The 12,771-nt window shown below is 36.9% G+C and overlaps 1 protein-coding gene across 1 annotated transcript in view; it reads right to left on the reverse strand.

Moving 5' to 3' along the window:
* Nucleotides 1–1,203: 1,203 nt before the first annotated feature.
* The window catches only part of LOC121854584 (mucin-17-like), a 42,733-nt gene continuing 31,165 nt past the window's right edge, over nucleotides 1,204–12,771 (reverse strand). Inside the window, 11 exon segments of the mRNA XM_042349265.1 lie at nucleotides 1,204–2,773; nucleotides 3,157–3,506; nucleotides 3,862–3,971; nucleotides 4,164–4,314; nucleotides 4,805–4,885; nucleotides 5,143–5,244; nucleotides 5,635–5,849; nucleotides 6,859–7,093; nucleotides 9,316–9,434; nucleotides 10,635–10,813; nucleotides 11,318–11,614. Of these exon segments, the coding sequence (XP_042205199.1) occupies nucleotides 2,686–2,773; nucleotides 3,157–3,506; nucleotides 3,862–3,971; nucleotides 4,164–4,314; nucleotides 4,805–4,885; nucleotides 5,143–5,244; nucleotides 5,635–5,849; nucleotides 6,859–7,093; nucleotides 9,316–9,434; nucleotides 10,635–10,813; nucleotides 11,318–11,614 (1,927 nt within the window). The 3' untranslated portion in view covers nucleotides 1,204–2,685.

Genomic DNA, 12,771 nt, shown 5'->3' on the forward strand with positions numbered 1-12,771 from the left:
TTGTTTACAATAATAAATTTATACCAGTACTATTATTTCAGTAACTTAGAGCAACTGGTCATGAGAACAGACCATACTTGGGAAGGACTCATCTTATTGAATGGACAAAATATTGAGGATGTGGAGCCTTTCAAATATCTGGTCATGATCAACATAGGACTACTTGAAAACGAATTTACAACAGAATAAAAATGGCGTATCAATAGTGAAGGCTGACCAAGGTATAGAGATCTCATACTTTCACAGTCCATACTAAAAAAAGTGTAACTGTGCACTTACCTTTAATGTAGTCAGCTGAATGCACATGGGGCCCCCATAATTTTCTAATTATACATGGAGACTACATTAACTGGAAACGTTTCGGTATAGAAAATGCGCGTGTCATTTGGATAAAAAAAAATGGTCACAACTGCGGCGGTCGTAAGTCGAAGCAGTCATAAGTCGGGGTCTATCTGTATATATATTACTTTACAGGAATACGTGCATTCATTCGTAATTTTAAATATATCCAGGTATATGCTGAAAACCACAAGGAAAGAAGAAAACACAAAGTTTCCAAATGCTTTTGTGTAATTCACATCTTCAGGTGTGAGTACAGTCTGTACTCACCCCTGAAGATGTGAATTACACATAAGCGCTTGGGAACTTTGTGTTTTCTTCTTTCCTTGTGGTTATCAGCATATACCTAGATCACACGCAACTAGTGATTTACTTGCATATACAGGTATACTTCAACTTGGGATTTCGTACACTGCATTCAAAACACAATGAATTCCAGAATGTATTTCCCACTCGTACGCTTAAATTATCATTCGAGAATGTATGTTGCTGTTATCAGGTTAAGGAGGAAAATTGCCTCCATTTTATTTTTTTATATCAGAGAACATGTGCAAGATAACGAGGGGGTTCAGAGGTTGACGACTCTCCCTCTATTTATATCCGTCCTTGACTCCTGGGGAACTGATGAAAACTTTTACTGTTTATTATAACCTTTTCATGAACATTGTTCAAAGTTGACAGATGGTAGAGAAGGAAACACAACTAAGAGGTGGAGCTTTATTCCTGATGTTTCATCACAAGACTTTTGTAATTACAAAGTCCTATGATAAAATGTCAGGAATAAAGTCCATCTCTTATTTGTATTTCCTTCACTACCAATCTTTTAATGAATTAGATTTTGGTGTGACAGGAGAGAAACACTAATTTGAAGGGTGTAGTTTTAATGACTTTCAATTATAAACAATCACCCATAAGTCATCACAACTGAAGAAATTATGAATTTCTCAAACAATAAAAACCTAGTGCATAAACTCACTGAAGATTTAACATCAAAATACTAAAAAAAGACAAGCGGATTTATTAATACACATTATATTAATTACCACAATTGGGAAAACTATCTGGTGATAACACCAGACATTTGCCTTAACATATATTTATAAGACAGGGGCTTGCAAATAATCACTTAGAAATTTTGTACTCCTCACACACAGGATAAAAAGGTTTCTCTGTACAGAGAGGTGTGATTTAGATGCGAACTACTGCATTTTACTAGTCCAATTCACATCTGCACAAGGCATTTCTTTGCCTGGATATGTTTTTTCTACCATAATCAGGTGCAATAATTATGTGAGAACTGTCAACAAACTCGGCTCTTTTATATTGCGCCACTTGGCCTCAGCAGTACTTTGCTTGCACTTCAACGTCTATACGGGGAGGTATATCACATTTCCCACCTTATCGTACACGTTAAGACACTGGTTTTCAGTGTTCTGCTACACTGTCTGTGGCATCACACAAAACAGAAAACACCACATTGTTGCATAAATAACTCTTAACACGGACACAGGTACAGTCCAGTCACAATCACTGTATGTGTAGGCTTGTAAAGAACAATAACCATCTCTTACAAGCTTTGGCATTTTGAGCCATGGTACATAGCTATGCAGCTTTGGAGAAAGGCATTCCATGAGGAAGCATTAAAACATACGCCGGTCTCTAGAGATGATCATCGAAGTTCCCGCCGATACTCTGGAGAATCATCGTTGTTGCCCGCCCATACAGCGCAGTGGATCTCTTCACCAATAACGCTTTCAACACTTCCCTTACCACCCAATGCTCTTCTGATACATAAATAAAACAAAAATAAGCATCATCTACCCTAAACTAACCTACTAACTAATCAAAGGTAAAATGAATTAAACATACTTACCCAATGGATACAAACCAATGACAAGATGTCCTACAATGGCTCAAAAAACAAGAACTTAATAATAGAAAATTACTTTGACCTCCAAAGCATCCTCCTACAACTAATTCCACCTGAGCTTTGTCATCGACAAGGATCTTGATGAAAAAGTGAAAGTTAAACCTAAAATCAGAAGAGCACTGAGTGGGAATACCTGTAGGAGGGAGAGAATGGGCATTTGGGAAGGACGACAGGATGGAGTTGGGAAGCGGACGTTGGAGGGGAGATAGCACAGACGGACGTAACAGTAACCTTGGGAGTAGCGAGAGCTGGCTTGCTGTAGCTGCAGTGTTGAAGCATCTTGTGTTTTGTTTTTAGTTCCATGATGTTGAGCAAACTCTCCTTGTGCTACTGTGCCCACAGCAATCTGGACAATGCACACTCCGTGTTATCCTCCACAAGGTCATCGGCTCCCCTCATTTAATGCCACCATGGAATCAGCTGCGGGATCGTGAGCGGCTTCGGCTCCTACGTCGTGACCTACGAGATTCCCTACTGGGTGACCGTCGCTGCCGCTGTGGTGATCTTTTAGGAAAAATGCTAGTTAATTAAAAAATTAAATCAAGAATCAATATATCAGAAACAATGAGGAAGATGGGAAACAAAAAGTACAAAAATAATTGCCAAAACAATGATTGTCAAAGGGTAACAAAGTGGAGAAAATTGTAGATAGTCATAAGGAATAGAGAAGAAAAAGGGTGGCAAGAGAAAAGGAAAATAAAGGGAGAGAAGAGGAAAGTCACTCTCTTATTTAGTACTTCATACAATACCGATGCTTATGACCAATAACGAAAAAGTTTCATATAAATTGATATTTAAGGCAACAGGTGAAGTAATTTTCAGCCAGTGGGAAGTTATGTAAAATGGATATTTATATTTTATTTTACTTTTTTTGATCCTGTATATACCTTCGTGGAGATTTCCCTGGAGACCTCTTGGGTGATCTTTTAGGTGATCTCTTGGCAGATGATCGCCTGGGTGACCTGCGTGGAGATCTGCGAGGAGATCTTCTTGGTGATCTGCTTCTCCTGCGTGATCTAGACTTCGATCGGGATTTACGAGAATTTTTTTCCCTCTCTTTTTCCCGTTCTTTCTCCTTCTCCTTTTCTCGTTCTCTCTCTTTTTCTCTTTCTTTTTTGCGCTCGGCTCTTACGCGCTCCCATTCTTCACGTTCCTTTTCTCTAGCAGCTCTCATCTCTGCCTGGCGTCGCTCTAACTCTGCCATCTTCTGGCGACGTTGTGCCTCTTTTTCAGCAATCTATAATTCATCTACATGTTAGAAAATATGATCTATCTGAGACACCCACCCACAACCTATGATGCAAGGCCATTTAGAATGTACCACCAGTACTTATGATTAGAAAAACTGGGGAGCATTCCATGGAATGACCTTAAAAGATAGTACTGGTCTTTACAGTAGTAAATATCCACAAGATAATTACTGTATAAATCAGTATAGAATAATACATTTGGATATTATAAGGAATCTATCCAAAAACCCACAGTAAAATGGAACCTTAAACTTAATAATCCTTTGAAAAGATTATCGTGCAAAAGTCACTCAGATTTTCTACAACATCTAGTAAAACCTCAACAGTTAAGGTGTAACTAACCTGCTCAGCAGTTAAAGGAAGCCAGTATATTGCTGGCTGAGCTTTGGTTTTGCGGAATAAATCATCCAAAAGCTTGGCGGGAGGCTCCTCTGGTTTCTTATTTTGGTCTCCTATAATGTATTCAAATGGGTGCATTATTCATTTCTACTAACAATCAAAAGCATGGAAAAATATATAGCTTCTTCATCTATTTCACACAAATACATTTTCATTTATAAGTAACTTTCTATCACTAAAGATGACTAAATACAATTGATAATGACTAAGTACGAAACAATCTACACAGTTAAACTAAGACATACCTTCAGGTCCAGTTGGACTACGGCTTTTGTGACGTTCACGCAGTCTTTCTTCTTCCCTTTCTCGTCGGAGTCTCTCTCTCTCCCTCTCTCTCTCTCCAGGTGAACGTTCTCCTATCTTGGCCAAATCCCACTCACGTACTGGTCCCTCTCGCTGAAGACGAGATTATACAAAAGTTAACTAAAGAATGTACAGTACATGTGCAAAAGATGGGAGGTCAGTCACTTGTATGAATATAGCAAGGATTTGTCAAGAAAAATCTTATATATTATGACTGGACATTAATATCATCTTTTTGTGCGAGGCAAAAGTGGGGTGTGTAAGTGCAAATACAGAGTAGAGAAACTAACTGAGAATTTGCACATAGTGGACAAGTAAATGTTGCCTTGTATAGTGTAGGAATACATTATAGAAAAAAAATGAGAATGTATAAATAAATTCCCATTAAAAATGTGTAAAACTGTTCAACAATCCTGTTTTTTGACGAAGCAACCACGAACAGCCATGAACTGAATGATACAAATATCTCCTAACTTAAAAAATTGAAAGCTGGTTATAAAGTCATTACTTTACCCAGGTTTTGGAACATAATCAATGAACTTTATTAAAAACAGTCATCAACAATCCAAGCCTCTTTACTCACCCGCCATCTATCATCACGTCGGTCTTCAATCGCCTTTTGAGGTGGTGGAGCAAAATCTTCCATTCTCTTTTTCATTTCCTCCTGTGTTCAGTGTATAAAATTATAACATTAAATATAAGCTCCAACACTTTCCAAAATAATAAATCAATGAAGTTTCTCTACTAAATTCCTTGAATCCTCAATGAAATACAGAGTAATGAAAGCCCTGACAAATTATGTAAACTGTAAAACCTGCTTATTCTTAGGGAAACATAAGCCTAAACTACTCAAAAACTATAAATATTAAAGACAATTTCCTAGAATATTACATAAAAAGCCGAGGATAATTTTTCCCATACCTCGGTAGAGAAGTCAACGAACAAATTCTTGGGATTGGAGACAGGCCACTTGACACCATGCAAGGCCACACGAGTCTCCTGGGCCTGGTCCTCTGTTTCATACTGAAATGAAAATTTGAGCAAGGTAGAAAAAAATCTTCGGTATTAATGACACAGCAGATAACATTTATATGATGAAAACCCATTCAGATAACGATCTTTCATTCAACTGTCATTATGTTTGCAATCTTCCCTTTTCTTCATACATTTTCATATATCTACTTTAAAAGCCTGTTATTTTTTAATGCCTTTTCATAGAAGAAAAAACAAAATTCATGACTTCCACCAATATTTTGTGACTAACATGCAACTCAAATTATTAGTCGATGACGAACATGCATAAAATGTAACCGATGGCAGCAAATACACAATTCATTATCTCTAAGTATTTAAATTTATCAATAATTTCTAGAGACTGGAATTTGTAAAAGTATTAATTTAGAACAAACTTACCATTGCAAGACACTTGGACTTTATATTATCTATCCAAAATCCAGTTTCAACCAGTCGTCCAGTCCTCTGAAGTAGTTCACGGAGCTGGTTAATGGTGAATGGGCGCACCAGGTTCTGAACATACACAACTCTGGATGGTGGATTTCGTGCTGGTGCAATAGCTGGCTTGCTGCTTGGGACAGGCCCCTCAAACATGTGAATCTTGCGGACTGGTTCTGATAAAATTTAAATAGAAATAATTATCCAGCACAACAAGAAAGTATAATTAACAACCAAATTGTCCCTTAAAATAATTGTAAAATACTAAAGGTAATTCCTTTCATGTTTCCCTCTTCACTTTAAGCCTTTTACTACTACTGTACAATAAATTAGAGACTAAAATTAAGAGAAAACAAGAGCATTTTCCTTAGCTGCCATTCACTTGTTTATTCTTCCAGCTGCAATATGTGTGTTCTGCTTTGAGCACTCTCCTTCCACAAGGTTCTAAATAACTATATGTTTTACCTGTTACTTTGTTAAACCTAGGCATCTCCATCAGCTATAAACAAAAAGGCCAAATATACTAACTGCAAAAACTTGAGCTTGCTAACTTCCACAGTATAGCACTTGTACACCTTGGCATTCAAAGTTTATGACACTAAAGATAGGATCAACCACTCTAAAGTCTGTTAACCAATCAACATTACTTTATTCCCTTTAATGTAAAAGTGGTATGGGAATAATATAAACTATTAACATTAAAGTAAAATCCCTAAATATATATTCCAACTAATGAACTTACCAATTTCTTCTAAAGGCACCTGATAGGGACAGTGTGGATACAGCACACTGTACTAAGCCTGGACTTCTGCCCAACATACCACCTTCCTTAGTAACAATGGCTTACAGCCACCATCCTCAAGCACAAGGGGCAACCATTACTAATACTACCAGTTACTAGAACAATCTACGCCGGCAAAATACACCCGAGTACAGTATTTCAAAATTAGGAGATTTTACTAAATTTATATCTGGAAAACAAAAACTTATGAAAACTATTTTACAACAAGACAATTCCTACAACCACTCACTCTCTCTGTCCAAGCCTTTGCTCATGCAATGTCTAGTCAATGATCAAAATCATGTGAAAATACATACATTCTCCCTTCAGATGTTATTCATTTGATCTTAATGTTTAAAAAGGCATGGCAACTACACTACATGCCAATATGGTGAAAAGCTTACTTTCTTCTGGTGTTAAGGAACGCCTCTTCTGTTTGATGGGAACAGGAGACACTTCCCTCACCTCACGTCTTGGCTTGGTCTCTACTCTCTCCTCCAATTCTTCTTTCACTGTTTGATACATGGCTGGTGGAGGCTCAGGGCCCTCAAAATCACTTGCCTCACCACTCTCAGGACCAGAATCTTCACCCATATGAACTTCTGAAGCTGATAATGGCTTCACATCTGGGATTATAGTCTGAAAAGTGATATTAGAAAAAATTAAACACATTAAATCTTTCTAAAATACATTTTTTCTTTTCCTGTTTAGGTTTCTCAAAGCAAGATTTAGTACTGTACTGTATTTAATCTATTGAGGTGCCCTAACAATATGGTCCCTAAGGTTCTGGGCCAAGTGCTTGTATTTTAAGTCCAAGGAACCAGTACCCACCGAACCCCTGCACAATGGTCTACAGGAGACAAGGGGAAGGGCCAGCCAGGCCATCCATGCTAAGTGACTAGCTTTCCAAAGTTAAGATACATTAAATACAATTGATAGTGAAGAAGACCCAACCAGTTTGTTAGGTCCTAATGAAAATAAAGTCGCAAGGAAGTTAACAACAACTATTCTGACTCTTCTGGGAGCTATTTGTTTAGAGACTAGGAGGGGGGGGGCTCTTAAAAGTGTGGTGAAGATTACAGAATACTTCATGATTCCTCTCACTAAAACCCTGCACCAGGTTCAGTAAAGATTCCCTTAACAAGTTGCCAATAACTAAATAAAGTCATCCAGTTTGTTGCCTGATTATCACTATTTCCAGTTACATATGAAAAAATCCAGTCTACCACCCTGTTAATATGGATTTTCTCTTGGTCTCCTGTAACTTTGGATCATGCTTATATCTGCTATAAGCAATGAACCAATATTCACTACAGTGGGCACAACCCTTACTGTACTGTATGTATATTCCACTTTCACTGCATAAAAGATCAACTATGTAAATGTTTAAGAGAAAATATTGTACAAGGCATTTGCAGTACTTTATTTCTTGTTTTAGCTTCGTGCTGTATTCATCTTAGGTACATTTTTCTCATTACCCCATGCTTTGGGTTTATACTGATGGTAACTTACATCAAAATCCAGAAAAGCACACAAATTTGGGATTCAGGGAGCCTTTGTCAGATTAAGGGAACATGTATAAGTAACTGAAATTCTCCCTTAATCTGACTGGCTGCTCAACATATAATCCAGTTAAGAGAGACTTTACTGTCATCAGTGCAGAAAAGAATACATTTCCTAAAAAGGAAATGTGAATCACAGATTGATAACATTACTACTACACCTAAACAATCAACAGTGTTGGAATAATGCAAACCTTGACATCATCAAGAATGCCTAATGAAAACAAGGGACTCGACACCAAGTACTAAGGCTCCCTAAGGACCTCCGCACTGGCACAGTCATTACCTCATTATATTGTAAATAATTTATTAAATTGGGATCTAACAAAACAGGAATGCCACCCCCACCTCCCCCTCTACAAGCCTTGGTGCAAAACCTAATGTCACACCAAAGGTAGTAGCGGCCACAGGGTGACCCACCACAAAAAGCTTCAGGGATGATGAAGCAGCCTCTCAGGGCACTACCCGAGTTCACACTCCTTTACTATTAAGCAAAAGTAACAGGCTATGAAATGCTCACTGACCCATAAGATCCAGCAGGGACAAGGGGAAGAACACAGCTCTGGTGTCCCATATAATATCAGGCATGTTTGAAGCAAAGGTTTATAGCTCGATGCCCTTTTTATTGCTAACTTACAACATAGGAACAGCTGGCAAGGCAGTTTTATCTCCACAAGGCAATCAAAGACTGATACTACCCAACCCCATAAGAGACAATATGGAGTGGTACCATCAGGTGATCAGACATAACCCATGGAAAATGGCCATAAAACAATATGTTAACATTAGTAACACAATGGAAATAAGAAAAACATCTCCTCTTACTCATTATACCATTGCTAACTGTGGCTCAACCTAATCAATGTGTCAGTTAGGCATGTACTGCTATTATATATACAAGAAGAGGTGAACAGAAAATCTTTCCTCAGGGAGGTTGGCAAATTATGTGTTGTTGTGAATCTAGTTTACAATATTGTCAAATGAAGTGCAGTCTGTACAGTGGAAAGAGTCAGCTGCATGGCATCAATTATCATCACTCACCTACGTCTATAGGAAAATGTGATCCAACTTAGAAAAAGTAGATTTATAAAAAGGTTTTTCTGGAATAGAAACCTTCCATAAATCAGGGGAAGCCTTTACTAGAGATAGGGAAGCAAATTCACATCAAGGAAAAGTTTGGTGAATGACATTAACAGGAATTTGCAAAACAAGATAATTTCTACATTAAAATAAAAATGTCAAAGATAAGATATAAGGAATATTAAATTGTTAAGAAGTAACATCACACAATTGTAATACCTTTAATGAAGCAGAAGATATGTCAACAGACATCTTCTTTGACGAAGTATTGCCCCACTTCCTCTTCTTGGGTTTATCAACTTCTTCCTCTTCACGTGACTTACCACGTGCTAGACTTACTGAAATTCAAGACAATGTGCATAACACTTTATTGGGATACACAACGGTATATTAAACAAAATGGAGAGTTTGACGAGACTAAGTCAGTAAGTATAATAACGATATCAGCAATAACCTGTGGTGGTTAGCAGTAAGGCAGAGGAATTTGCTTGTGGGAAGAAATTAACTGATATAAAATTAAAGATACATAGTGGAGCATATTAATCAAAGAGGCAATGGCATGGAAGAAGCATAAAGAAAAAACCAGTAAATAAAATATACCAACCAGTAAATAAAATATACCAACAGAAAAGTAGGAGAGGAAGGAACTATAACGAGAGAGAGAGAGAGAGTTAAAGGGGCAAAGAAACTGGTGCAAGATTTTAAGGGGAAGGAAAGGCTGAGAAATATGGAATAAAAGCTGTAGTTTAGCAGGAAATAGATAATCGTGTAAAGGGAAAGAAATAACTATAGTAGAATAAAAGATACAAAGATAAGAACCACAATACAAATAGGAGACAACATGGAATATATGTTTTAAGATTTAATAAAGGAAAATATGTAATGGTTTCATGCTAGGGATAGGAAGAGAAAAACTGTAAGTACAGATTGAAATATCAAGGATAAATATGAAAAACAGCAATAAGCAGATTAAAATCAGGAAAAGCTAAGGAAATGACAAAGTGCAAATATGTTGAAATATAGAGAGGAAGAAATAATAAGCATCCTACTAAGAGTATATACTGTATGATGAATGGCATGAAAAACAAGGTAAGTATCACACAAGTGGTCAAAGGCTATAAGAATACCTCTGTATGTATACCCGGGAGAGTATATACTATACTGTGCAGGTAGTCCTCACTTTGTCTCCTTGACTCTACACTACTCTTTTAGCACCATAAGACTTAAAAATGACATCCTCCTCCATCTCAGTTCTTTATCTTGTAGGTTTTGACCATGACATTCTCTCTCAGATAATGCTTTATGAACCATATACAACATGCATCTTTTCAAATATACAAATCCTCTTAAAAGTGGCAATAAAATATATGGTTCAATATTGGAAAATGTCAGCAGCATTTGCATGAAACATCTCTAACAATTATCTTAAATTCTAATCCCATTACACCGGACAGAATAAATGTATAGAATAAATTCATTTAAGCACAATATATTGCAACCAATTACCACATTGTTACCCTTAAATGTTGTAGGCTTACCTTTCCTCACAGACTTGAAAGTGGAATAATCAATAGTGATCTTGGTCTCCTTGTTCTCTTTCTCTTCTTCCTGGTGTTTATCTGAGCGGATACTGTCTCTTCTACTGCCAGATCGAGACCTGTCTCGTCCAGGGCTGCTCAACCCTGAATTTGATTTCTGTATTTTTGCCCTTGGAGACCTGCAAAATGCATTGTTTACAGATGTTTACCAATACCAACCAGCAAAATTTACTCTCAAATTTGTTTCCGATTATTTGCGAGTATTTTCCCATTATTATTTATTTGTATGTGTTCTGCACGCATGCACACACACGCACACACACAGTATACAATACAGGTAAAAGAAATAATTGTCCTAAGGTCAAACACATGGAAGGAATACTGTGTACATTTCTATGTACACAAGTAAAAATGTACCCTCCTCCCCCACAGGTCAGCAAACTTTTTTCACGGATTTGGCGATTCGCAGCCATTTTGATAACCCAAACCCCTCGAATTTGAGGGGCCCTGTATTTACAATATAAATAGTATATACAGTATTCCCAAACACTACTTTACATTCAACATAAAATGCTAATATGCAACAATAATAATGAACATTCACATATTGACATCGAACATGTCCCTGGTCTTCATTAATTATATACTGTATATCCCACATACTGCCAAGAACATTAGTTTACCTTGATCGTGATCGAGAGTGACGGGTCTTTCTACCGTGGAAAGATATTGGCTTATGCTTTATCATCTCATCATCACTGTCTTCTTTTAACTTTATATCTGGAGAACGAGAAGTCAGCCTCTTTGTAAGGGGCGATTTCTTGCGATCAGACTCTGTCTTCTTGGCAGAACCAAACTTTTTCCGTGAATGCCTTGACCTTGATCTGGATCTTGAAGAGCTGCTTGAACTTGAGGATGAAGATGAATGCAACTTTTTGTGTTTCTTGGGAGATGGTGACCTCGATGAATCACTAGATGACCTGAAAGTACTAGAAAGTCATTCTTCTGAAGTCACTAACAACTACTGTAGTCATAAAAATAAGGATAAATTTACTATTTCTGGGTTAAAACTACCTCCAAGTGTCCCAGACAGTATGAAGTACGCCTGCAACTACACCTAGGTGGTTTTTTTTTTTAATATTTACATGTCACTGAAAACTTTCATTCAATAGATTCAAAGTCAGAAGGCAATACAGTAGGGTCGGGATATATCGTGAGATAGGGTCCAAGGATGTTCGCTATATATATAATTACATGTAATCAATCGGGAAAATAGGGTTAGGTTCTGGAGGCCAATAAAAGTGACTAAACTTGACATAAAATGGCACAGACTAAAGTTAGCAGAATATAAATTGCATTGCTGGAATCCTTGTAAGACAGTGAATAATTTGAATATAGATATCATATATTTTGCACAAGGGATAAAAATTTTAGTCCTTTATACTAAAATGTACTAAATAATTACTCAAAATTTTGTCTATTGCAAACTATAGCATGTTTATATTCAAATTAATCACTATCTTATAAGAATTCTAGCAATGTTAATTATATCCTCTTACGTCAATTCATTAATATCTTATAAGAGAAAAACATAAACTCCCCCTACATGACAGATAAATAAATACCACTAGGTAACATTGTCTGGCTCTGGCCCAGCTGTCATAATAAATCAACTCCTCTCTGACTTCAGGTAAGGGTGACTGGTTTTAGGCTTAAAAGTTGTTATCTTATAAAATGGCACAGACTAAAGTTAGCAGAATATAAATTACATTGCTGGAATCCTTGCAAGACAGCGAATAATTTGAATATACACATCATATATTTTGTACAAGAGATAATTTTTTTAGTCTTTTAGAGTACATTAAGTATTGTACTGTACAGTTTTTCAACACGTATTTTTGGGTCAATTTAGGGGATTTTTAGTAGTGTTTCTGACTTTATGTGAGGTCCCAGGAACATAACCCCACATAAGCTGAGAGTCTACTGTTAATAAATTTATCGCTATATATTGGAAAATGTTGATAATTCGGGTAGCCAAGATATAAAAAAGTTGCAATATATCCCGACTCCACTGTACAGTAATCCCTCAAACCCGGAACTCTCCAATAGCCGGAATTGAAATTTTATCGGAAAAGTT

The sequence above is a fragment of the Homarus americanus genome, unplaced genomic scaffold (assembly GCF_018991925.1).
Source record: "Homarus americanus isolate GMGI-L3 unplaced genomic scaffold, GMGI_Hamer_2.0 scaffold54302, whole genome shotgun sequence".
Lineage (NCBI taxonomy): Eukaryota > Metazoa > Arthropoda > Malacostraca > Decapoda > Nephropidae > Homarus > Homarus americanus.